At 36.9% G+C, this 26,177-nt stretch overlaps 1 protein-coding gene across 9 annotated transcripts in view; it reads left to right on the top strand.

The window, feature by feature from the left end:
- Positions 1-26,177, top strand: part of LOC138127341 (phosphatase and actin regulator 2) — a 97,575-nt gene that overhangs the window by 46,256 nt on the left and 25,142 nt on the right. For 7 of the 9 annotated variants that reach the window (XM_069043371.1, XM_069043377.1, XM_069043374.1 and 4 more), the window contains 4 exons: positions 14,264-14,425; positions 14,484-14,585; positions 14,670-14,864; positions 21,640-21,690. In XM_069043371.1, coding sequence (XP_068899472.1) covers positions 14,264-14,425; positions 14,484-14,585; positions 14,670-14,864; positions 21,640-21,690 — 510 coding nt within the window. Of the gene's footprint in view, positions 1-14,013; positions 14,207-14,263; positions 14,426-14,483; positions 14,586-14,669; positions 14,865-21,639; positions 21,691-26,177 lie in introns of those variants that run through there. The other 2 variants (XM_069043378.1, XM_069043376.1) reach the window with 2 other exon arrangements.

The following is a 26,177-nucleotide window of genomic DNA, read 5'->3' on the forward strand; positions in this document are numbered from 1 at the left end:
TGGGCTACATGCTACATAACATGAATATTTATTTATTACGGTGGGTATGTCGATGATTAGTGAGTCACGACTCCCAGGCGAATTTTTCTGCCACTTTTGCCTAACGCAACACTTTGCTTCCTTCAATCACAACTCCGTAACGTAGCACAACAATAAATAATAATTACGTGGTTATGTAACGTCTTTGGTATTCGTTGTTTGTTCACTTGGATATTCCAGTTGTCTGATCAATTCATTTTTGTAATCTTTATAAATTAATTCTGCAGAAAAAGTATGCTTCCTCGACTTGATGTAACTCGGTTAGTATGCTGTGACTCAGATTTTACGATTTAATTCTTATTTTGTGGAGAATTGCTTCACCTGGAGAGAACCGCTTTTTGCGGTGTTACGATTTGCAAAAGAAATTCTTCAGAGATATTAGTAACGTTTCGTTTTAAAACGCAAACGAAACGTTTTTCTGTGAAGGAAAAATCATCATACAAAGACGAAAGGTTCGTTATTAATTAATATGATTGAGGTCAAAGGTTTTTTTGAATAGTGACGTGAAGGCTGAACGATTGAAAGAACTACAATGGGAAGAAGATAATTGAGAGGAACTAAAAAATGAGTTTGAAATCGTTAAATCAATCTGACGTGGTGAAAGATTATAAAAATGCATAATTTCCTCAAATCTATCGTTCTGAAGCATTTTTCACTGTTTTGAGCTTTTGATCTGATCTAGATTCCAGATTTGTCTCTTTACCTGCCCTACAATATGATTCAATGTGTTTTCTGTTGGGTCTAAATCGGGAAATCGGGTGGACATAATGGTCCAGAGTAAAGCACAATATTTAGATTGCCTGCGTTGAAGATCTACTATCAAATTTGTTCACTTTTGTCAGCACCATGACAAAGTAAATGTTTGCTCTTGGAATTTATATCACTTATTCTAGACTATTTACAAACGATTTTCTCGTCATCTGAAGACGTCATAGTCTGTTTTAATCGGAACAAGGTTTTTGATCTGATTTTGTATACTTGTGCAGAATTTCAATAATTTAGTACAGGGGCGTTTACATTTCAAACATTTGTGTATAAACAGTGTGAATGAAGTACGTTCTGTCTGGTGTTTTTTTCGTCTGCATTTCGAATAAAATTATTTGATTTGTAGTATCAATACATTTTATGTTATTTTAGAAGATTTAGAGGACTCAAAAGATTCAGAATGGGATAGTCTCGATTTTTCGTGTAGTACTTCTTAAATTTGGAAAAAGAATGACAAAAGCTAACGGGGAAATGACAAATTGAAAGATTTATGCTCGGACTTCAGCGGTCAAGCTATCAACCAAGATTGTTGAAATAATTTTATGGTGAGGATATAGTGTTCAAATTCAAAAAAGTATTGGACGTCCAGTTGAAACTGTATTAATCAAGAAGAATTTCTTTGAATTTCAGAGCACTTTATCTGCTGACGAGTGGTAAATAATATCTGCGAGTACAATATCAATTGAGTCCACTTTGGTAATCATTTTCTAAAATTGGACCAGGATGTTCTACAACGAGTATGAATGAGTTTTCTCTTTGTTGTTTCATTAGTCTTCAAATTGATTCAAATTCTTCCACTTAGAGTGTTAGAAAAATTAGGCCACTTAACGTTAGAGGTACATTTTCACGTCTCAGCCAAGACTGACTAAATAATTAATTTAATTAAACTCTTAGTAACTGTATCAAAATTGGAAAGTCTTCTAGTTCCATTCATTTCATGAAATTAGATGCCTCTATTTGCGGAGTCGTCAATGAGTACATAATTAGTATGTAAATTAGTTTAAATGAGTGGGTATTATTTTGTTTGCAGATTTACATAACCTATTTGAACACAGTTAAAATGTTATATTCATAAGATCAGCTTCCTCTCGAAGAATACTCGTGCGTGTTTTTTCCCAAGACAATTAGATATTATCAGCAATGGCTACTTCACTCTGGTCATTATATCATTTTGATTTACTAATTCCTACTCTTTGTTCTTGTCCTACGTGCAACAAATCTAAATTGCAGTCATGTAATTTTCTGAAGATAATCTCATCTGGCTCCGGTGCATATCCTTTGTCTTGCACATTCAGTTCTTACTCCGTTTTACACTTTATGTCCGTGTGTGATCGTGACCTATTCCCTTTTCACATCCGAGGTGAGAGCAGCTTTTCCATGTTTTCGGTAAAAGGCACGGCAACGGAGGCGGATTCGAAGGATTTGTTATCAAGTGGGTTGGTGTTTTGGAGGAGTTGCAGTTGCTGACATGGTTCTAAAATTTTGTGCGTAGTAACAAACAAGGCATCCGGATCTCTTTGGGACGAAGCAACAAGTCAACAAAGACCCCAATTAACAAATTCACTCTTTTAAGTCTAAAATTAGCGTCGTCAAATTGAATCGAGCACTCTTCGCAAAACGAATTTGGCCAGGAGCACGTGTCTGACGTCAATCACTACCCCATCAGGGTAGAAGGGATGAGGAAATGGCAATTTCACATGCGTTCATCTATCAGCGGCGGCCGCAGCTGTCGAGCTCGTCTCCTCCGAGAAGTTTTTGCCTAGAAATCGACAGCTCCACCTCATCCGACTAATGCCTCCGGGGGCGGGAGTCGTTCAATATCGTGATGGTCCCCCGGCGACCGAGAGGGTGTCAGATTAGCAGGATCGGTAATGGACCGGTCTTAGATCAAGGTTGTATCATTGCAGCTCGTTACCGCTCCCATCGTCCGCTTCCTGCTTAGATCTAATGGTCGGGTTATGAAGGGCGGCGTATTTTTAGACAGGATAATTGCACCGACGGGAGATTTGAATTCGTGGTTGCGGAAGACGGCACAGGATGGTCTGACAACAGGAATATTATTAGAATCGAGGACGTTCGATTGGGACGGTGTCGAATGGGAACTTATCAACGAGGTATTGTCCATGTTCGTTAGCCGTTCCGCACCATTGTCTCGCTAAAACTGATCTATCTCTTTCAATAATCGAATTGTCAGGGTTGACAACTGCGACTATCTATCCAATGACGAGAAAGTATAACGGGTCATGTTGCAGGAATGAGGTTTGCCATTAGAGAGAGGTGTGAATGGGAGTCTTGCGTGTCTCAGGAAGTTAGGCTGGAGATTTCAACAATCAAAATAACGATAATTGGCCGGGATTCATTTTTCCATTTTTTTCAGGGTAGAAGGTCTTTTTGTGCTTCGCCCAGCTGCCGACCTTGACTTCGTCTCGGCCTTCAATCTCTGGGCTTAGTGCAAAAAGACTCACTTCTGCTGTTAATAATATAATCTATATATATATAAAACTGAATGTCTGTTTGTTTGTATATTTTGTATGCAAATCTACAGTTTTACTCCGATCTTGATGAAATTTTGTACACTTGATCTTCAAAACAAGAAGAAAATTACTGTCTACTTTAATTTTATAAAAACCAACCCCAACTACCATTTTTAACCCTGTTAAGAAAAAAAGACAGTTTTTTCTATTTCATCTCTGAGTATATCGTCACCTTCACCGCTTGACACCCACAAAAAGCAACCCCTATTATCATTTTTAAGCCTGTTAAGCACAAAAAAGTTTTTTCGAGTTGGAAATCGCGTTTGCATGACATGTTCAGGTGTCATAGTTACATTTGGTTGTTTATAGAAGTAGCAATTTCGCAAAATGTGTTTGAATGATTATGTTTTATCGGAAGATGTCTTAAATGAATACATATCTGTATTTTACAAGATACAGTATCTTTAAAATTCTAAGAAGGTTCTAGGTTAACCCAATTAAAGGGTCTACACTTATCATTTTTTGTGGAGAAAAAGGGAAATTATTTGAAAAGCGCTACAGCTATTTAGTACAATTGTATTTTTATATTTCTATTATTGGTTTTCTCTTTCAAAACATTTATGTTCTATTTTCATTGCCTTCTGCTTGAATTATTCTTCTGATTCTAATAAAGCCATTTTTAATGCTTTTTTTTTCTGTAAACGAAGCAACAATAAGCCCTGATTAATCTTTGGCGCCACAATTTTCAACTTCTTGATCCCCTGAAACTTTCAGGCGGCTAATTTCAGCGCCCTGTTTATCTTTCACCATCTTGTTTACGTTCTAAATGCGTCTTAAGCGACTTTCTCACAAAAACACGCCCCAACTAGCATCACGTCAAGAATCCAGAGAATCTCTTCGAGTCTCCGCAAACAACAACAATTATCCACATTTATTTATAAAATTACCAGACCGACAGCTTGTCGCGATTAATTTAACCTTACATGATTTGTCAGTCCCGACGTGCCACAATTGACACATTTATCATGTCACAAGTGACGTTTCCTCCAGGAAATCGCCGCCATCCACCACCTCCAGATGGCTTGCGCAAATTTATGCCTTCGGTATCATTCTGCGATAAAAACCGATAATGTAGGAAGAAATTTAATTAGCGCGTGTGGTCCTCCGGCAGCTGCGCCGCCGCCACAAAGGGGTGTACAGTCTGCGAGGCCCGTTTAAAATAAATGGAAATGCTATTTTCATTAATTCCGCCGTAAATTATTATCCATACATTAATTACGTTACTGTTGTGAACAGTTAATTTAATTGTGTAATAAGATTTAAGTGCGGTGCGGATCGATCGGGCACCAATCAAAGCGGGTAAACGACCCTGGGGGCAGAAACCGGTAACAGTTTTTAATTTCAAATGGGAAAGGAAAGGTACCAACACAAACGAGAGGCGATAAAATATAACTAATTTGTAATTAAATGTATAGTATTTTAAAAAAATTTCAGTAGCCTGGTCCAGCTGTATAAATCGCCAGCATTTCTTGGAATTTTACGCATACTATACATTTCATAACTTTCGATATTTTAAAGATTTAATTGAATTGGAGTAAAACCCGTGAAATAAGCTAAGTTTCAAATTTTTTTACATATTTTTCTCTGAGATTTAATTGGGAAATTAAAGGTGCAGCAACCTTGGGCAACTCCATTGTTCTGTCTCCCAAAGGGGGCCCTACACTCATTCCGACTGATTTATTTTCGATTTCTTTCCCAATTTCTTCTCGAGAGAAGGTCAAAAAACTTTCGGCCGACCAGTTTGTAGTCAATTAGTTACATTTATTAATAGGAAACGAGGCGACAGCACGAGACAACAAACGTGTTCTGATCGTGTCTTATTGAAACAGTTTCAGAGGAACTGGATGAAATTTCCAAAGAAATAGTTACGTCACGACGAGACTAGTCGGGAGACGATTTATGGACGCTTCTGCGTCCATTTTCCAAATTCATCGAATTCTTTCGGCTCACTAATGTGGCTACATAACTTTGAAAGTGAAGATAAGTAGTTTGTAGAGTTTCGACTGTGCGTGGGAAGAGAAGCATTTAGGAGTTGTGACGTCATCCTGTTAGCTAATCGCTCAAAAGTCGAAATAATTGCGTAACAGTGATTTTGAAAAAGTCACCACCGAAAGCGGAGATGATCGTGTTCTCGTCGAAGAGTCAATGCTTCATTGTTTCATGTCTGCAATTACAGCGCGGCTGGTAATTAGATTCGTGACATCATCTTGTATTAATAAGTCGTAAGTAGCTTATTGCAATTGAAGAATTTGCGCTTTTGCTGCCATTCTTGCTTCGGCACCAGAACGTTGTGACGAAGGGAAAGTCATAATCGACATTCGAGTGATTGTTATTTCGCATTAATTATCGAAAGTGTTTCGGAGTTAATTGGTTCGATTTAAAGAGAAAAGCCGAAATCCCAAGGACCGAACTCAATGAACTTTGTTTCAATTCACTGGGTTGCTTCCAAGCTCGGCCTAACCTAACGTATCTCGTGTTTGGTCACACTTTATTATAAATTTAGACGTTTGGCCTGAATTCGACATTCCGTCGCGATCGTCGAAGTGCTCCAAATTCGAGCCGGATTCAAATTTCCCGCCAAAAAATTATACATACACATCCGCGCTTTGTTACGTTGAGTCATTTGAAAGTTACTTAGGTGTCTCGACTAATTATTTATCATTACGTAAACACATACATACTAGTTTTTCGGCACCCAATTACGTCCAGTCAAAATTTTGTACGTATCTTTTTGTGCAGTTGTGCAACTCGACTGTGTTTTTTTTTCATGGCAGCACTTAATTTTAGTTCGGCAAAAAGAACAGCTGGACGTGAAAATTTTCGCGTTTGATGTGTATTAATGCGTTTCTTAAAATACAGTTTCTGCAGATATTTGTGTTGAGAATGACTGAAAGCTGAAATTTGTTATGGCAGCCAAGTGATTTTTTTAAGTGACATATTTCATTTTAAAAAATTTTTATCTGTCGTGTGGTATCAGTGTTTTTGATGTTGTGATTCATATTTGTGCGATGTAAAGATTCCTGAAACATTACCTATAAATTACATACGTGAAAATGATAAATGTACACGTGGAGGCACATTCATTTTCATTTGCGGTCGGGTAAAGTCTCTTTGCGGGACATTAAATGAATTTGTCAACAGGACAAAATGGAGATTGTAATGTCAACAGCGCAACAGATTTTGTAAAAAATTGGACGAAAATGTGAGCGGAGGGGTGATTTTAAAAAAAAAATTACTCAAATTACAGTTTCGTAGAAGTTTTTATTTTTATTTTACCACCTCGCACACTCGTGTAAATATTTATAGTTAATGTATGAATAAGATTTTCTTATTACTTTATTATGGTTTACTATTAAATGAAGCGCAGTCATTGTTATAAATTTGTAGATCTGGTAATTTAAGCTTCTGACTCGTCTAAAATTAAGTCCGTGGGCTAAGTTTATGTTGTTCGTACAATTACACAGAAACTTTAAATTCGGTCGGTTTATTTTTGAGAGATTAAGAGAAGAAAAAGATTATTTTAAAACAAGAACGTCCTAATTTTAGTCAAATGTTACCTGAGTACTTCTGTATCTACCTAAAGGTCATGACAGTTCATAAAACACAAGATTTATTAAAATGAAATCAGTGCTCGTGTCGTAAAAATATCAGTAAATTTGGGAAGAAAGCAAAGTTGAAAATGTGTGTGTTTTGGGAACTGTTTTTTAGTCGATTGTACCATTAAGTAGTATTTTTCGGCTTAAATATCTGGACGAAAACGTCAATTTTTCATTGAAGCATTATTTTTCGTCCACTATGTTGGTTTAAGCAATGAATAACGTTCAACAATCGACAACAGTTAAGTTGCCAATAACACCCTGGCAACACTCAGGGTTCTTAAGGAAGTTTTTAACAGTCCGCATTTTTTCAAAATTATGGATGAAACATTACTTTGACAACAGAATGAAAATTTTTACGAGTATGTATTTATATTGCAATCGACTAAAAAATTATGTATGATACATGGACGAAAACAATATTTCGGACTCATTGATGTTGTTGCTCGGCTTTGCCTCGTTCAGCAATTCTCCGCAAATTGTCCGAAATAACATTTTTTGTTTTGTTTTATTGTACCACACTCTAATCCACTACATATGTTATAATTTTATAAATAATATAGTTTTTTTCCATTTGATTATTTAACAATAGAATGATTTTATGATTTAGTTTTTGTTTTAATACAATTTGTACCTGTGAACCCGCACATCTGAATTAAAATGTGTTTGCTCTGTGCCAACTATATTTTTAGCTTCGTTGTCTAAGAACCAAAATACTTTCAAGATGATTTTTTTGCACTTTTGATTGAAGTAACTTTTTTAAAGAATTTTTGCAAAACTCCAAAATAGATACAACATAATAATTTATAGTAATAAATTAAGTTCACTCTATTAATTGAGTCGTTGAATTATAATAATTTAGACGACATAGCACATGTGGAGATCTAGTCATCAAAAAAATTGCTGCGTAATTTTTTTTTAATCGCTCAAATATTTAATTTCGCATTTAAATTAATATCTAAAATAATACACTCGTTTTTATCAATTTTTATTTTGCCAGGTTATTCAATTAGACTTCTTTTTATCATCAGATAAAAATTGCATGGTTTATTTTTGAATTTTTTTGACCAATTAAATTCAGATTTGGGCCATTTATATTGTTAAGCAATGAAATTTTTATTAGTCGTTATTTTATAACAGTGCATAACAATTGTATTGTAATATTGCAGGTAGTTTGTAATAAGAGATATAATTTTATGATCACTTGAAAATACTCTGAACTTTTTCATTTCTTACTCAATTATGAAAAAATTGCGGATGTAATTGGTATTTTGAGATTTTATCGCGTTTTAACTCAAAATGCAAGAAACCCGTGAAACAAGGAATTTACTGGTGGGGAGACAAATCACTTGACATTCTGGTACTCATTACTCTTTGCTGCAACATTATTTATTATTAAAATTGCATATAATTTTAGTCACGTGATACATGGAGTATTATTAGATTCTATAGTGTTGAGGCAATGATATGACTCACGTTTTGATCACCTTCAGATTTTAAGATCTGTGATACGACTTCCTTTCTGGTCCATTAAAGTTTTAATTTGAAATTTTGAAACCGATATATTGATATAAAAATCTCATTAGTACAACAGCAAAATCCTTGCCTGGTTAATTAATATCTGATAGATGACAATTAATCAAGATAATCACAGTGTAACCTTGCTTGTTTTAAGATAAGTTCAACTCTTGCTCAAGTAAAAGATTAGTTCGAATTTTTTGAGTAGTAGAAACTGTTCTAGAACCACTTCCTCCGCTCGGGGCGACAAGTTCGCGCCCAACAAAAAATTAGAACAACAGTTAACCATTTTTCAGTCAAGTAGAACAAAAGTTGCCAAGTTGGGACACTCCCAAATACGTATTGTCTCAGCAGAAAAAATCTAGTACTAGTACTAGTCCAGTTTACCAGTAGATCTGATCAAGTGTGCAAGCAGATGAGACTTGAGAGATATGTTCCGATCGTCGCAAAAGAAATCATTCGGAAAGGTTATGTTCGGTGCGCGCTCGAGGGTCTGATGACCTTTAGAGAGGTTTCGAGTGTTGTTGAACCCAGTAATTTTCATTGTACCTCGGCACCGCGCAGATCTTCTCGCGAAGCACCGCCACCTGTCCATCCTCGGCTTACGCACTCTTACTTTTTAAAAGGATCACGCGTGGCCGTTACGCTCAGGTCACGCTAAACCAGTCTTGGAGGCGCTGTAGGTGATGCGCCCCGCTCAGGAATGCGCTACGTCACACCGGCAAGGACACGGATTTGTTGAAGAGGCGAAGACGGCGGCGGTTCGAATCCGACGCCGCCACATCGCTCGGAAGCGACCAGACACGAGTCCATTGAACTTCCATCGATTGCATAAATAAAAACAACATTGAAAGTTTCAAGTTGGGAACGAGCGTACAAGGTGAACTAAATACCGAGTGAACTGAAAATGTACAGTTAAATGCGCATTTACGCAATCGCTCATTCACTTTGTGTCGCTTTTGTTTGGTGTGGAGGTTTATCGGCGGACGATCTCCTGGGTACTATACACCGTGCGACGAGATTGTTCAATGTTATCAGGAGGAGATCGCGCCCTCCTTGACGGGAGGAAGTGGTACCTTGAGAATCGGAGCAATGCAGGAGCTAGAGAATTGACATTGTTTCGGGTTTTGTAATTCAGAGCAGTGATGTAATGGAAAATGGACAAAATATGGAAAAATTCAAAACTCTAGCGTTGTATTTTGTAACAGCTCGACAGCGTTACTAATTTTGCATTTAATTAGTTTTTTGCGCGACGTAATTACTCCACAAATAAACAAGATATGTGTCACAGGTTGAACATATTTTAATTGCTTATTTACATTACATGGTACTGGTTTGCAACAGTGACAACCAGTTATGCCCTCTCCGTCGCCTTTTTTCCTTGGTAATCTTATGTATCTTCATAATTTCTAATGAAGTAACAAAGTATTATGCATATTTAGAGTATATAGATTGCGTTTCAGGAGACCTTCCTTGGTCCTTCGAACCGGACAGTACCCGTAACAAACACTAATTTTTTAAAAATATTTCTTCCGCAGTGTTCAAGCCTTGTCGAGACATTTTCTTTATGATTAACTAATCGTAGCTTGTTTTTTTGTGTGATTATTTTATGTCGTTTGTGGTTAGTTTTCACTTTCCACCTCTTCATTTATCGTCTCTGCGACCGCTCGCACACCGTCGCCTCCACTAGCAAATTGCACTTCCCCGTTCTGTTACGCAGAACGCCGCTCTGCACTCCTTAACTTTCTAACTGCTCGCCACCTCCTGGAGGTAACCATCTTTCACGAAACAATTTGCGTCAAGGACGCCACGGGGCGTCGTTAAACTGTGCAAACACGCATTTCGGCTGTTTATCTACGACACACCCGAATCATCTACCATGTCCCAGCACCATAACGAGCTCTAACGAGGTGTCGACTGTAATTGTGCCAAATTGGGTTTTAATTGTCGTAGTTGTTCGGGCCAAAGTGTCAGGTTCCAAGTGCAACCCAGCGCATCCGCCAAAAACGAAATTTCTTCGTGGTGCTTTCTAGAGCGGAAATCGACCCAAATTAATCGGCAAAATGGTCGCAGGAAGTCGTGCGACAACCGCCAATATGAAAATTTAATTTCGTTTCCCATCTACAAATCGTAATTTATTAAAGCGTGCTACTTGGGTTGATTTATGTGCGTGGCTTCCGTATGGATTTTTGTTGTACTCGCAGAAGCAGACGCATTAAACTAATCCGCATAAGACAGGTGGCTATTAATCTGGGATTCCGAAGAGGCAAAAACCGAGTAGCAACTTCTCGCAGTTTATTTATTTATTTATTTATTTATCAGACGCAGTTGCGGACTCTTTGACCCTTTAATCGTACTTTTTGCTTGATTAAACGAAATCCTTGGAATTAGGAGGGGTTTGTTGAGAGGGCTTGTTAAGTCGTAATATTTTCACAGTTTGCAAGAATCTAGAGGATTAGTGTTAATTATGCAAACCCGGCGAGGGAAGCATGCCAAAGGAGAGGGTGTAATAGATTATGAATGAACACTGGTATAAAGTGGTGGATTTCTACCTAAAAGAGAGACAATGCTTTCGATTAAGCTCGAACCAGTGAAGCCTTCAGTAATCGAGATTTCTAACATCGAATAGCTTCTCCTACATCATTAGATACAGTCAGTGGGCTTTTGTTGGTAGATTTAAAAAAGCGTTTTATTTCGGAGTGGATTCTTAGATGAATGAAGGCTCACAGAATGGTTTTGCTAATGTTCGCTAAAAAATATTTTGTTCGCTTATCTAAAATGGATAAAATGGATCGAGGCATTTTTAAAGAAAAGACAGAGACACAAGTAAATGAGACTGTGGCAAGAGAAGTAAAGAAAGAAGTATTTTAAATTAAATTGGAATTCAGTGTCTGTCGTGTTTAAACTTTGAACAACAACGCCAGGAGCTGTGTAGATTGTTAACGACATAATGAAAATGAAGTTGCAAGAGATGTCAGAGCTCAGAACATCCAATCAAAAATTTCTGATTTTAACTGTAGGTAGATGTTTAATGTTTGAACCATTACGAGTTAGTTGTTAAAAGTAAATGTTGTGTTATATTTAAATTTATCAGTAAGTGAATTTAATGTCTTCCTCATCACTAGCTATCGCTCCGCCTTCGCGCAGATATTTCCAAGGTCACAGCCCGTGAGAGAATCCAACACCTCTTCGCTGAAAATGCAAAATTTAAGTTCCTGCGTTCAAATGAAATCCAAGACTGGGAAGGCGTTGGAAATCGTCAATTATTTTGCTTTTTTAAACTGTAAATTGACAGTTGTAATTAGAGCATGTTGACAGTTAACATAAAATTTTTAAACAAAAAATCTTCTGTTTTTTTCTTTGTAATGTTTTCATTAAAAATAGAATAACTATAACGATTCCTATGCTCGAAGCAAATATCTAGAGGCACCCTTTGCTAAAAACAAACATGTAAAATTATGTGCCGATTAAACATAAACACATGTCATTCGTATGAAACGGCGGGAAATTCAAACTTTACACTGTTCCAAATGGTTTAGTTTTTTCAACGCCTACTCAGCCCAGGTTTTTATTTGAACGCATGATATAAATCTTATTGAAAAATAAGATATTTTCTGTAAAAAAATGTTTTTTCGTTTATGATTATGTACTTCTCTTTACTGTAAGAAAATCTTTGATGGAGTATTAAAGTAGTAAAATGTATTTTTTATTATCGTGTCGCTCTCGTTGTAAGACGTGGTATTGTTGGCTGTTCAATTACGTATTCTCACTTTTATTATGTGTTAATAGAATTGACTCTGACACCGAATATTTTTCATTGCCAAGAAAACTAAAAAAAAACGCAATTTCACGTAACGTTATATCATCTTCAAGGAGAAATCAATACATATTTTAATTTGTACTTTTCTGACGACCAGCATCACCAATAAATCTAATTAAAATAATTGGAAAATTAATTTATTCATCTTTCCAATTATTAAAATTGTAATTTGTAAATAAATTCCTTCCAGTGCTAATGAATCTCTTCACACAATCGCTAATTTATATCGAAGCATTTAACAGTTTAATTATACCCATGCAATTTATTATTAAAAAAGAAAGTATTCATATCAGGTTATTCCTAGCGAAATAATTAAATTGTCCGTCAAGAATTAACATCCAGAACAAATCTGGCATTTAACGATAGTTTTTTTCACAGTTAACGTGCGCAGCGTTTCTAATTGGTTTTTAACAAGTTTTTCTAACCACGAATTTATTGTTTCAACGTTTTATGGAGATTTGTAAAATTTGAACCAGTTCAAAGGAAGTCAGTGCGATTTTGGGGACGTTGAAAAATGTACTGGCGCCCAATAATAATAATAATATTTGCGGAACTGAAGGGGAAACCATTGAACACATCATTTCTTCTTGCACCGTTTTGGCTCAAAGCGAATATAAGAAACGTCATGATATATTCGCCAAAATTATACACATGAATTTAGCTGTTAAATTCAATTTATTAAAGGATACACAACCACATTACATTTATAAACCAGAAAGTTGTTTGGAAAATGACAATTACAAATTATATTTTGATCGCACAGTTTTAACTGACATTCACATTCAGCATAACAGACCAGGCATTATTATTTTAAATAAACAACAAAAGCAAGCATATCTTTTAGATATAGCTGTTCCAAATTCCCATAATATAACACAGACATATAACACAAAAATTAATAAATATTTAGAGCTCTCCGTTGCTATGAGAAATCTTTGGAGTTTAGAAAAAAAATTCTATTTTACCACTTATAATTTCAGCAACGGGAATAGTACCGCAATCTCTTTTTAAAATTTCTGAATTTAGGGAACACATTGGTGGTTGAAATTCAAAAAGGTATATTATTATACTCATGTCATATCGTGAGGAAATTCCTTAACATCGACACAGAACATAAAACACAAAAAAGTCAAAATGTGGAGCCGAGACGCCGGTAATTATGTTGATAAGCACTGGACTATTACTTGATAGTAATATCCGTAATAGTGTATGTACTCCGGCAAAATTGCCGTGCCGCCGGGTCGCGGAGGGATAGTGCACCAGTGTTTTTTGTTTAATTGTTCTACAGTTACTGTAATTAATTAGAATATACTTACTGTTAAAATTGCGATTAAAAATATTAGACTAGTTCTTTTGAGGATTAAGACTTAAGTGTGTCATTTTTATTTATTTGATGGGGACAATTAATTATAATCCATAGTTTCAAATAATTAAATTTGATGGGAATGATTGATAATGATTATCAACCTGGGAAAAATTCCCGGAGATGGGGTACGAAAAGGCGTCTACATCCTGTCGGATGATTGCCCAACACGAAATAGGATTTGTTGCCGGGACGACGCGGCTCATCCCCAGGAGTCACCACCTGACAGGAGGATTACAAATTCCAATTAAATCAGTCGTCGAGGTCCCTCCATCCATTACCCGGTCGAAAGGAAACGGCCGGTTTATTTCAATTGACCTCCGTGATTAAATCAATTAACCGCCGTTGTAAATAAACGTCTGCTTATCGTAAATTCCTCGGAGCGACTGCTTAATGAGGTCCGAAAGAAGAGAAAATTTCGTAGTGAGTCAGTCGGTGCGGCGTCGGGACGCCGCCGAAAATAGCACAAAAGCCCGAGCACTGTGCGGTGCGCGCTCGCAAATTTTCTGCCAGTGCAAAATTCCACGCGAAATTTACACAATTAGAGTCAATTTGTCCATAATTTATGGATGTAAGAGCGCAGAGTGGCACGCCGACCCCTTAACTCATCCAGTTTTCTCTTTTCCAGCAAAAAAGCAGAACGGTTCTGCGTTCAGGACGAACAGTCTGGGCAGCGGGACGAGGACGCCGCCGCTGGAAAGGAAGAGCAAGTTCTCGATAGGGAAACTGCTGAGGCCGTGGAAATGGAAAAGGAAAAAGAAATCCGACAAACTGGAAGCCGTCTCGCGGAGTGAGTACACAACAAAACCGCAAACGCGATCAATTTGATTTTTCCGCGTCTTTTCCAGCGCTGGAAAGGAAGATATCAGTCCGAGCCAATAGGGACGAGCTGGTCCAGAAAGGCATCCTTCTGCCAGAGAGCCCTTTAACTCCACCCATATCCGAGCCAGGTGAGTCGCGTTAGCGTTCGCTGCATTACCGGCAGCGCCGCAACGCCATCTGCCGGTCAGGGTTCTGTACCGTGTCGGTTCCAGGTGAAACCGTTCCGTCGCCATACCCTCCGAGCGGGTTTCAGCAAGTCGCAGAGAAACAGATGCCCCAAGGACCACCGCCCGCCTACCCCACGATACCCCAGATGCAGCACATGCCCATCAATCCGGCGCTGCTGCAGCAACAACTCCTACAAAATCCTCACTTCGCCCAAGCGAACGCCAATAATAATCTTACCGGTATGTATGACGCTTCTTGAATTCGCCGCCCGAAAAGGCGTGCAGGAATCTGTAACGTTCAGACTGGAAAACTGTCGAAATGTGTTCTAGAGACAAAGATTCAGACTGTCCAATATAGCAAAATGTTATTATTATTATTACTAAATACATAGATATAAACTTGGAACAATTTGGTGCAAACAAACGAATATATTATTATATAACAAAGTAGATTACTTTTGATAAACGTGTGTTTACAAATGTAGATATTAAACACAATCCACAATTATTTACAAAGAATCTACAATACTGTATCATATCAGTTTGTTGAGAAAAACAAGAAGCATTTTAATCATATGCAAATATAAATGTTTCTAAACAAGCTGTACTAGAAACGTAATTTAAATCTGTTCGACGATAAAAATGTAATAAGAAACACGCGTAATTGTCTATTCATTATTATTATTTGTAAATCAAGCATCAGAATTGTCGTTAAAATGTAAATAGGCATTTTTTACAGCTTGGAATAAAGTTCTTTACTTTAGAATTTGGGCAGCTTTACTTCACATTTTCCTATATTCGCACAAATTTTGCTCAACTTGCCACAGATATAAAGAAATAGTAATATGGTAATAGTAGATTACGTTACGAGTTCAGAAAAGTGGAATTTTACTAGACGAGTATGGCAAGTACGAGCGTTAGCGAGTACTTAAATGCAATACGAGTCCATTTAAATCACTTTTCTGACAAGGAGCGTAGGTATACTATTTTTTCGCATTTTAAGAATATTAAAATTTGTTCTTAAAAAAGTTTTGCGAATAATTTGAAAAATCTTGGTAGATTTTCATTAACATTAATTAAGGTTGCTATAACCTGACAAAAATTATTCATAACAGCATCATTTTTTGAAAACGAATTTCAAAATTACGGATTTGAAAGGCGAAAATAGCGCGGAAAATAACTCAACAGATATTTGTAATGCTGCCCGAGAAGCTTCGTCAAGTTTGCTCCCTGTAAAATCCAAGCAAATATACAAAAAACACAAAATGGTTGGTTGCTATGCTGTAAAGTGACCTATTACTGTACGATTTTGAGTACAGTAATATAGTTGATTAGTGATTACTGATTACTGTATAAAATGCAAAAAAAAAATAATTGTAAGGAATTTTAAACGTGTAAGTAATTATGCAAAGACAGTAGAAAATTAATGCCATCTAATTCGTATTTTCAGTTTTTTTTATATCTTTTTTCGTAATTTTATTGTATAGATCAATCAGGTAGCAAAAATTTACGCATGCAACTTGTGTATAAAGTACTTCTTTTACTCGTCAGATTACAACGCTCACTGCACTCGTACGTGTACAGTTCCCACTTGTAGAAAATTAGTGCCTTATATTCAGATTTCATAAATAACTATTTTATCAGTCAGACAGTATAGATAGGAAAGATAAACGTTTCTTATTATTCCTTTCCCGCATCAAAAGGATTTCGAAATTGTTGTCGTTAATTTTTGATCATTTTAATATAAAATCTCTTTGTGGTTATTCCACTTCAGTGTTGAAGAAAAAATAAATTAACAATCAATATTTCTGTGTCTTTCGTTTTGACCTCGTTTAGAGCTGTACATTTTTTTGGATATTCTCTGTCGACGTCTGAAACTCGACAGTTACACTTACTTCCATCAGAAGGAAATTGGATTCACCCTTTTTATTTTTTATTTACATAAATGCAAAGGTCTGATTGTTTTTCTGCCACACAAAAATTTTCCAGTTTGTTGTAATTCAATCTCTATAACGCATAATATCTATTTTTATTGCAACATATTGAAGAAAAACCAATTCTAAACCGTTTTTGCGGTCCATATGACCAGAGATAATTCTTGACTTTTTTATTATTAATTAAAGTAGTTCGACATCCACTTTCGTTAAATATTTAATTTGACCAAGTTATACTCTCTAAAATGGACCAGGCATAATCCGTTGGACTAAGATCCAGCGGGAACGGTGGACATTTCACTCTCCTAATGAAGTCAGGAAAGTGATGACCCACCCACTTGAGCCTAATAAAAAAAGAGTTATTTCTGGTCACGCTGTATATTTTGTACTGTTTTGCTGGAACTCCGTGGCCCTCGTCCAACATCTTCGCGCTCGTTGCAAGTACGAAACATTAAATTTTTGGCAGCGTTGCAGGAGTAATATTAATAATGCAGGAAGCATTCGTATCCGCACATCGACGATTTTTCACGTGTTCTTGTTATTTTCGTTCAGGGTTATGTTTTCTTTCTTTATATAAATTGGCGTAATTAAATCGTGCGAATTAATTTTAAATGAGGACTCGACACAAGAAAAATTTCTTTCTATTAAGGTGTTGAGGAAATTAATTAATTAATGAATGCGACGTTGTTAGCATCGAGGGAAACGCAATGAATAATTGAGACTTGTTTATGGTCACGGTGGGTATCTATTGATTCATCGTAAAAACGCAATAAATATAAGGGGTCATTGCTGTAGTAATTCGGTTCGATTATTTTTTTATATTGTTGATTGTATTTCCTCGTCGCTTTCTTCCGGATAACTTCACATAAAACGTTTTATTGTTGTGACATTTTCTAAAATAGAAATGTAATCGAACCGTTGAGAACGTCATGTGTACCAATACTAAAAATGTGAAGGAATAGACGAGGAAAAAGGAAGCGTTGACGTTACTCTAGGTCGAATCTGTCCCAAAGAAAAAGGGTAAAAGTCGTTTCCCTCTTAACATTTATCAGCAGAATTCAGTTTCTTTTGGTCGAAATAAGTTTTCACGTTGTTTGGAAACTCATTCACTTTTTCAGATACACGGCGAGAGTTCCGAGGTTAACTCTTATAAAAAGTTTGTTTTTTATTATCAAAAACGAATGAAAAGTTTCAAATTTATTTAATTCGAACGGTTCGGTGATTTCAAACGTTGGTGGCATCGATAAGAAACAAGGAAAGTGTGAGCATTTTTTTGTTGAAAAATGTATTAAAGAATTATGATTGTATCAAGAGAGATTATTTATTATGGACGTTTCAGCCAGTTGTACTGATATGAAAAAAGGTATTTACAATTGTATTGATAAACTGATCATTACTAAGAAGTTTGATTTAAATCCTTTCATAAGAAATTGGAAAAGTACCTACTTAAGTACGATTAAGTAAGTGTTACTTAATCTATTGTATTATGATATTTAAAAAATTAATCCCAAAATTCTATACATATTTTTAAATGTGTTATAATCTTCAAACTAGTTATTTTGGCAGTATTTAATGGAAAATGAACATTTCATACACAACTAATGCAAAAAATGGAATTGCCAAAGTAGTGCTTTTTTTGAAAAGAATTCTCAAAAAATATAAACGAGCAGTGGAGGTTTCAACTTCATCAGAGAGGAAATAAATGCTTTTCAATGTATTTTTTTTCGGTAAATCCCAAAATGTTTTGTGCTCCGCTGAAAATTTCTTAAATTCAAAAAATTGATTTTCGTAAAAAGTATTGTTTTAAAAGTATCGGGTGTTCATTTAAATTTCCGGTCAAAGTTGGCGTTGAAAAGTCGATTGTGAACGCACTATGGATTACAGATCAGCTGTTTAAATCTTACCGTTGTTTGTGTTTTTACACGAGTGGTGCGTTCACAATCGACTCTTGAACGCCAACTTTGACCGGAAATTTAAATGAACACCCGATATAAAAAGAAAGAAATTTTCCAAATCTGCATCAGATGGTGGCTCGTCTTAGAAAGGGAGGTAGCACTACAACTAACGCTGTACTCTCTCTCATTGGGTTAATTGAAAGTTTTTTGCTTTTGGACCAATTGAAATTTGAATTGCCAGTTGAAACACAACTCTTTTTTTTTTTTTTTGAATCTCAACTCCAACTGCATCGACTCCATCAATCGAAAACCATAATCGACCATAAAATTCCCATTTTTAGCCACACCAGACATCGTTAATTCTTAATTACGTCTGTACATTGCACCCGTCAACAAAATCATTGCCCCACTTCTGTCGTTTGTTCAGTGCATGCCACCGCGTTATCAACATGCCTCCATTACAATCCGAATGCCGGCATTATCATTTACTTATCCGTTTCTGGAAATTGATTATTAATGTTGGAAACAAATTACACCTCGCCCACCTGTAGTACACTATGAAATTCCGATTTGGTGAATCATTTGTATCCGCTTTCCCGGTTATTAAACGGCGATTAGTCCGAACAAGGAATGCAAATCTAGATGTTTTGTTTTTCAATTGTAAAAATTTCCCAGCGACGTTGCCACATGATTGATGACATAACAACGTTTCGCGAGATTACATTAAAAACGTGTTATCTCGTCTCGGATATCAGGTGTAGTTGGTGTCGTTGCGGTCTATTCGTATTAAAATGTCGTTTTTCCCAGCAGTTTCGCCGTTTTATTCTGCCGGGGCTTGATGGGTTTTGAATATTTCAGGTGGCGGCGGGGGCGGCTTTTGCAGACAAGAAAAAAAATTTTGGGCGAATTATTTTCCGATTAAAACAGAGCAAAGTACTTATTGAGGAGTCGTCTGGAAGATTAGATTCGTTTTTAAATTTCCTACAAGTTTTCCAAATTCATCGATTAAAATTCTTAAATTTTTCTTTCCACTAATTACCCTTCTCCTTTGCTGAAATCCGTCTTCCAAAGATATTTTGTTGGCAACACTCACTTCTACATTCCACATTTATTGTAGGATTCTGTGCCAAACCAGAAGTTACAGTTTTTTTCGGCAACCTGTCATATTATTTTTTATCAAATGAGAATTTGCTATTCCAATCGCGTCTTCTCGCTTTTTCCAATTTATTCATCGAGCCAGCATAAGCTCGATTGTGGATTTTATCTGGTGGTACTGGCGGCAAAAGTGTGATAGGATGTGGGAGTGTGGTAGGTTGTCTGGAAACTAATTTCGTTCCATTAACCATGAGAGAGGACACGTATCGTGGAATTAGAATGAAAGCCTTTGACTAATTGTGGGTCGATTTACAGCTGTTCCGTTAAAACGAATCCAATTACATGTCTTCCGTCTTTGTTATTTGATGTTTATTTTGATCACGTAACACCAGTATCTTCTTTCCAACGGTAAAGGGACGTCATAAAATACCAGTTGGGTCTTTATTGGGAATACGCTTCGATTCATAGCGACGAAATTAATTGCATGCCGTAAGCTTCACGGTAATTTATTTGTTCTACTTCGGTTGTTTAACTAGTGCGGTAAGGCTCTCAAGAAGTGTGATTTACCTGTCTTTTGCTGACGACGTGCTTTTGTCGCGCAACGAGAAAAGTAAATTGTTTAAAAAAGGAGGAAAGAATTAGAACTATGTATATAATCTGTACTAAGGAAAGCACTGTTGCATATATAACTTTTTTCCAAAAAATATTCCTAGATTTTTTTGTTCATCTAATATAGCTACAAGAAAATCACCACTGAAGGTTTACTGTGTACATCTTTGGAAAGTTTTATTAAAGGAAGTTTACAGTTCTGAAGGATTTCCGGTAGAAAAGGTAGAGAGTTCACCGGTGTAGTAATTAACTTCCAAATTTTTTTTTCTATTCTTCACAGTGCCAGATAAAATCCGGTAGAAAACACAGGAGATATTTAATAATGAAATTACAAGAAAATTATTAAATAGTCAAAAAATGTTTAAAGCAAATCCTATTTGTTTTGATACATTTCATTCATTAATTTTTCTACTGAAAATTTCTTCGGAGTCTTATTATTATCTGAAAAACGGTGGACATACACAGGTATGAATATCGGGCGTTCATTTAAATTTCGCCTCAGTTTTCGTACGGTAGGTATTTTCCAGCGCTCCAACTAACCAGGCACTCGGCTTCACCTCGTGCCTGAAACCTAGTTGTCGCGCTGGAAAATACACCTACCCTACTCCAATGTATAACAATGATCTAAAATTTTGTTACTCCACTTCAGACACACGTTTTACTCTTGAAAATACAATATTTCAAAATTTCTATCCAGTTACGACAAAGCTTGTCGTTGAACATTTCATTTCAAGACTCGGTCGCATTTTTTGTCATGAAAAGCGAATCATTTAGATTTTCATTTCACGGCCGGGCGGCCCTTCACATATTTCGGTCACGTTTCCCGCAAAAAAGCGGCTTTTCGCGATTCGCACATGCGGATTTTCCGCAGCGCAGCTTCGAATCGCCCGCCTCCACTTCCGGCCCCTCCGATTAGAATTCCGTCCGGCCGCACCAGAACGGCACCATAGGTCAGTGCTAGTCTTCCTGCTGCGAAAATTCCACCATGGCGCGCTCACTGTGTGCTCTTCGTTCACCTTGAAAAACCGTTTCCACATTACGCAAGTTTGGTACGAGGAAAGGAAACGGGGACGTAGACGCCAGGCGCCGCCGAGCGCCGTCTCACTCATTCGGCCGTTAGACTCTGACGGGGGCGGTTCGCGTCCTCCTCGTCGGCGATTTTTCACCATTCTCTACGGTCAGTGTTTGCATCCGTCGTCCGGGATGTGTCTGTGGTGAGAGCGGGTTGGTGTTGTGTATGTGGCGGCGCTCATGCCCCGTTAACCCCCGCGAGGGGCGCAGCTCCGGACCTGAGAGGGTGGCGCGGCTGCGGCGGGGCCGCCTGACTATCGATGATGGGCTACATCATGGGCTGTACTTGCTTTAAAGGTAACCGACGGGATTTTTTCCAGATTTTACCGCAGGTGCGACGAGGGAAATTGTTATTCGATTTTCTTGTGCGACCTGGTTATAAACGTTTTGTTTTTCTGTTTTGTACACCAGGTATCGCCGACGCTATCGTGGACTATATCGTCAGGTATACCTGCTTTAAAGGTATGATTTTGAACGTTGGAGTTGTACCCTTGCGTGCACCACCCCACTAACCCGACGCCGTCGGTAATGGACGGATGTGGTTTTGTACAGTGTGACTAATTTCTTGTCCGAAATCCTGATCGTAGACAAGTTTGTATAGCCCGGCGCATCCACCATTTTTACCCGCGTTGTTTTTGACCCATTGAACCTGCTTAACAACTACAACCTCTTCGCCACTTCAATTTGTTTAGCTTATAGCTCCGGTCCTGATTGTCGATGAACCCGGCGCATCCACCAGTTTCCTTCCAGAACAATAATTCTTTTTTACGAGCGGAACCGCTCGCACAGCAACAAATGCCGACTATTGATTTTCCAAAATGCACAATTTCTTTTTTTGGCCAATCGGCCCAGCGAACTGCCAAGCTAAGCGGAAAAAGAAGGGAAAAGCTTTTATTTCTTCAACGCGCCGCGCTAATGACTCAATAATCTCTGAGGAAGTTTAGAGACTTTTCGAGAAAACAACGCGTGCAACATTTTGCGAATTGTTTTGCATATCTTTATTAATTCGAACGTCCTTTTTGCTTCACCACGTTCTTATAAAAGTGCTTCGCATGTCTTGGCGAAATTTAATTTAGCATCGCACGCGACCGTTCAAATTCATATTTAAAGAAAAAAATTATCGGCGAAGATGGATTAGGTAATTCTAGAACAGTTACTAATGTTTTCTCCGGTTGCAGTTTGTCGATAAAAAGGAGAGTTGACGTTATTGATTTGACGGCATCAATGCTTCAGAAGTTGTCGTAGTGGTTAATAATATGTTGTCAGAGGTATTGGCTACCAAATATCGTGGTGAATAATGTAGTGTGGCAATTATTTTATTTTAAAATGTCAAATGTCGATGATCGCGAGACGAAAATGAAATGAAAATTTTATTGTCATTAGGGTAAAACGTTGTTTTTTCCTTGGCAAAAGAAAATATAACGAGCCGTAGTGAAACGCCAAAGCAGTCAGCGTAGAAGAGATCAAACGATAAATGTGCCAACGCAAAAATGACAAAGGGGCGTCAAAGAGAAGAGCGAATGGTAAAAAACGGTTCAAGCCAATTTGTTTATTTAGCTTTTATGTAATTGTTAATTGACCTTTTGTTTTTTTAACTCAAGGCGTACATTCTCGGAGAGACATGTTTTTATTTCATTTCAAAACGAATTGCCAAGGATGTTAAGAATATTCCTGTGTTATGAATTTGACGATCAAAAACATGCAGAATATTTATTGCTGGGAAGAAGTTTTTATTGTCCGCGAGCTGAATCGTGCAAAAAGCAAAAGTAAAAACAGAATAAATGTTTTCAGTAAAATGTATGTGATATATTTCTATTATTTGTTCAATGAAGAAAGGAAGAACTGGCATCAGAGAAATCTTATTTCAAATGGAGCTAAAAATGTATCTGATGAAGGTACTAACTAATTCTGTGTGAAAAGTTGCTGCGCATGAGGTGAAAATCTTTGGGAAAATTTTTCTGCTGATTGTTTTTATAATTCCTTAAAAATGGGTTATAACAATCTCGAACTATCAATAAAGATGTTTTTCAACAAAATAGAATACATATTTGCAAAAATCTGAAAAATACTTTTTTTAAAAGGACCAGCTTTGGAGTTTCATTTTCTCTCGTAAGAAGGTTCCACACTATGGAAAAATTGCAAATTGCAGTTCCCGTCTTTTTTTTTTTTTTTTTAAACCAACTGTATAAGTGTTTAAGAGGCCGATTTCAAGTTGACTTGCGACGGTCGCACTTGTTGTCATGGTAACGGCTCAAGAAAGAAAGATGACGCATATTGGTAATTAATGTGTAGGACAAGGATAGCTCCACATTTGCGCTGCACCACCTATTTGCCACCATGACTTGAAATCGGCCCCTTAGATGGCGTTTTATCCACGCAAGAATGTTTAAACGCGAGACGATAGTCGAGCGTTTAATTTTCTTAAATGGATAAAACGCGACTAAAACACGAATGCAATATGTACAACGTTTTATCCACAATCACACTCATTTAGAATCAGAATCGCTGCAATTTCATCTGATTTTATCAAAAAATGGTTTGACATTTCGCTCTGACTGTCACCTCAAAAATCATTGAAATTAATAAAAAAAATATCCGCAGGTGTTGAATAGTTGCTATTTATTTTCGATTGTTTATCGACTCCATTTGTAAAAATTTGTGAAGTTGTCGAAAAATGCAAGAAAGTTATTCTGTTCCTGAAATAATCCTTAAGGAAGCTGAAGAAGCAACTCTCCAATTATTGCCTGCGAAGTCCAGGCAACATTATGAAAAAGTATTTTCTGAATTTAATGAATGGAAAGAAAAACGGGGGGTAAAGACAATAAATGAGGAAGTGATTAATTTAAGATTGTATTTTTCATTATCCCACTAGTGGAATAAAGTAATTTCATTATTCTACTAGTGGATAAAGTGGTACTTTTGACGGTTCATAAGTGTGGATAAAACTTCAATTATAAGGTGATTGTAGATAATAGTTATTTATTATAAAAGACGATAAAATTGTACTTTATCTTTGAGAGCGTTTTATAGCGTCGAGACGCTAATTACGCTCGAGAAGATAATGAGATTTTATCGTCGTGTGTAATACAACATTTTTTTCTATAGTAGGACTTCAAGTTCAAGGGAAAAATAAAATTTCAAAGAAAATTACAATTTTTAAGTTAAAACATTTTATCTACACTTGCTGTTAAAGTATTACTTTATCTACCGTTGCGGTTAAAGTGCTACTTTATCCACCCTTGCGGTTAAAGTTTATCTACTCAGAAGAGTTGATAAAAAAATAGTTTAACATCTGCTATAAAAAAAAACTTTGATTGTGTGTATTTATTAAAGAAAATCTCCAGATTCGTCTAAATTCGAAAAAGATTAAGTGTGTGGTCGTAGTACCAGAATACAGATGAGCGCAACTCCCAAAGGATCAATTAAGATTTTAAACAAATCGAAATAAAAGTGCGAAATTATTCTACAACAGATATAAATTTTACAGGTTCTCTCAAGTATGTACTTATCTTACAACTGTGGAGGTTCGATTTTAGCCTCGCCCTTTGATTAATGCCTGGACGTAGCCCCAGCATGTTGATTAAGAAACTTTATAATTTAATATCTACAGTGTTTTTGTAGAATTAAATTTCATCAGTGAAATTTTATCGATTTTGCCGTACAATACCGCAATTTTTTAGTAACCTATTTATCTCTCAACAAACTAGCGTTAACACGGCACGTGGGGGTTGCAACGAGTCCCATCGATTTTATGTTTCGTTTCGTGTCATACCACTTCCCGACAGTATAAATAGCTCTGTTATTAATTTCAAATGGATATCTCCACAAATAAGACATGTTCCTCTTTGTGATCAACCTAGCCGCCCCACTCTACCTTCCGCGTTTTCCACCCCCGATACGGCGAAAATTGAAACTAACGCGACTCACCCGCGGGACACTCTACCCAAATCTGGAATCAAAAGTGCTGCAGGTGGATACACAGCCGCCACCTCCTCGGTGTCTTCTGATCGATAGCAGCTTCGCATCCACCAAAACTCGCTCAAAACACTCGACGCAAGAACCCTTCACGTTAAACAGTTAAAAGTCGAACGATCCACCGGAAGAGTGATGAATTGCGCGGAGCGGAAACGGTGCTCCCGGAGCGGCTGCTTTTGTTTCAAATTTGATCGGGATTGGCTTGATGATCCGGTAATTTCGTACGATGGAGAGATAATGGTGGTCGTTATATAATACGTCTTTTGGTAAGGTAAAACGGTCGTAAATCTACGCGACGGGGAAATACGAAGCGGGGTTGATTTTTTTTTTCAGACGATCGATTTGTACGGCTCAATGTTTGCCCTGTCAGGAACTCCGAACTGAGATTACTTTGTTTTGCATTAATCACGTCGTAACTTGTGCATGTTGACTTGCAATAAGTTATTGTGCAATGTGAGCGGTGTCATGTGACACCCGACCGCGTTGCCTGTCATTATGGTCGATTATTGATTACGAATTTGTATATCAATTAATATTTAATAGGGAGGATAACGCTGGCATAATTAATCAATTTTCTTATTAATTAATTCTCCACCAAAGGAAACAGGTGGTTAGAGCTATTACGTGTGGGTAATTACAGGTAGGTTGGTAACTGTCCTGTCAAAATTAATGAACTTGCTTTTTTTAATTACGAACATCCTCCACCACGGAAACCTTCACAAAACTATTTTTATAAAAGTTTCTGATATACAAAGATTTTTTTTAATTTAAAACACTTGCACTGAACAATAGTAGATTACATTACGAGTTCAGAAAAGTATACTTTACGAGTATGGCAAGTTTAAGTACGAGCGGTAGCGAGCACTTAAATGCCATACGAGGAGCGTATACTATTTTTTTTTGCATTTTAAGAATATTAAAATTTGTTCGTAAAAAAGTTGAGGTCGGGATCTGTAACTTTTTCGGATTTAACA

Source organism: Tenebrio molitor, chromosome 3 (genome assembly GCF_963966145.1).
Source record: "Tenebrio molitor chromosome 3, icTenMoli1.1, whole genome shotgun sequence".
Classification (NCBI taxonomy): Eukaryota; Metazoa; Arthropoda; class Insecta; order Coleoptera; family Tenebrionidae; genus Tenebrio; species Tenebrio molitor.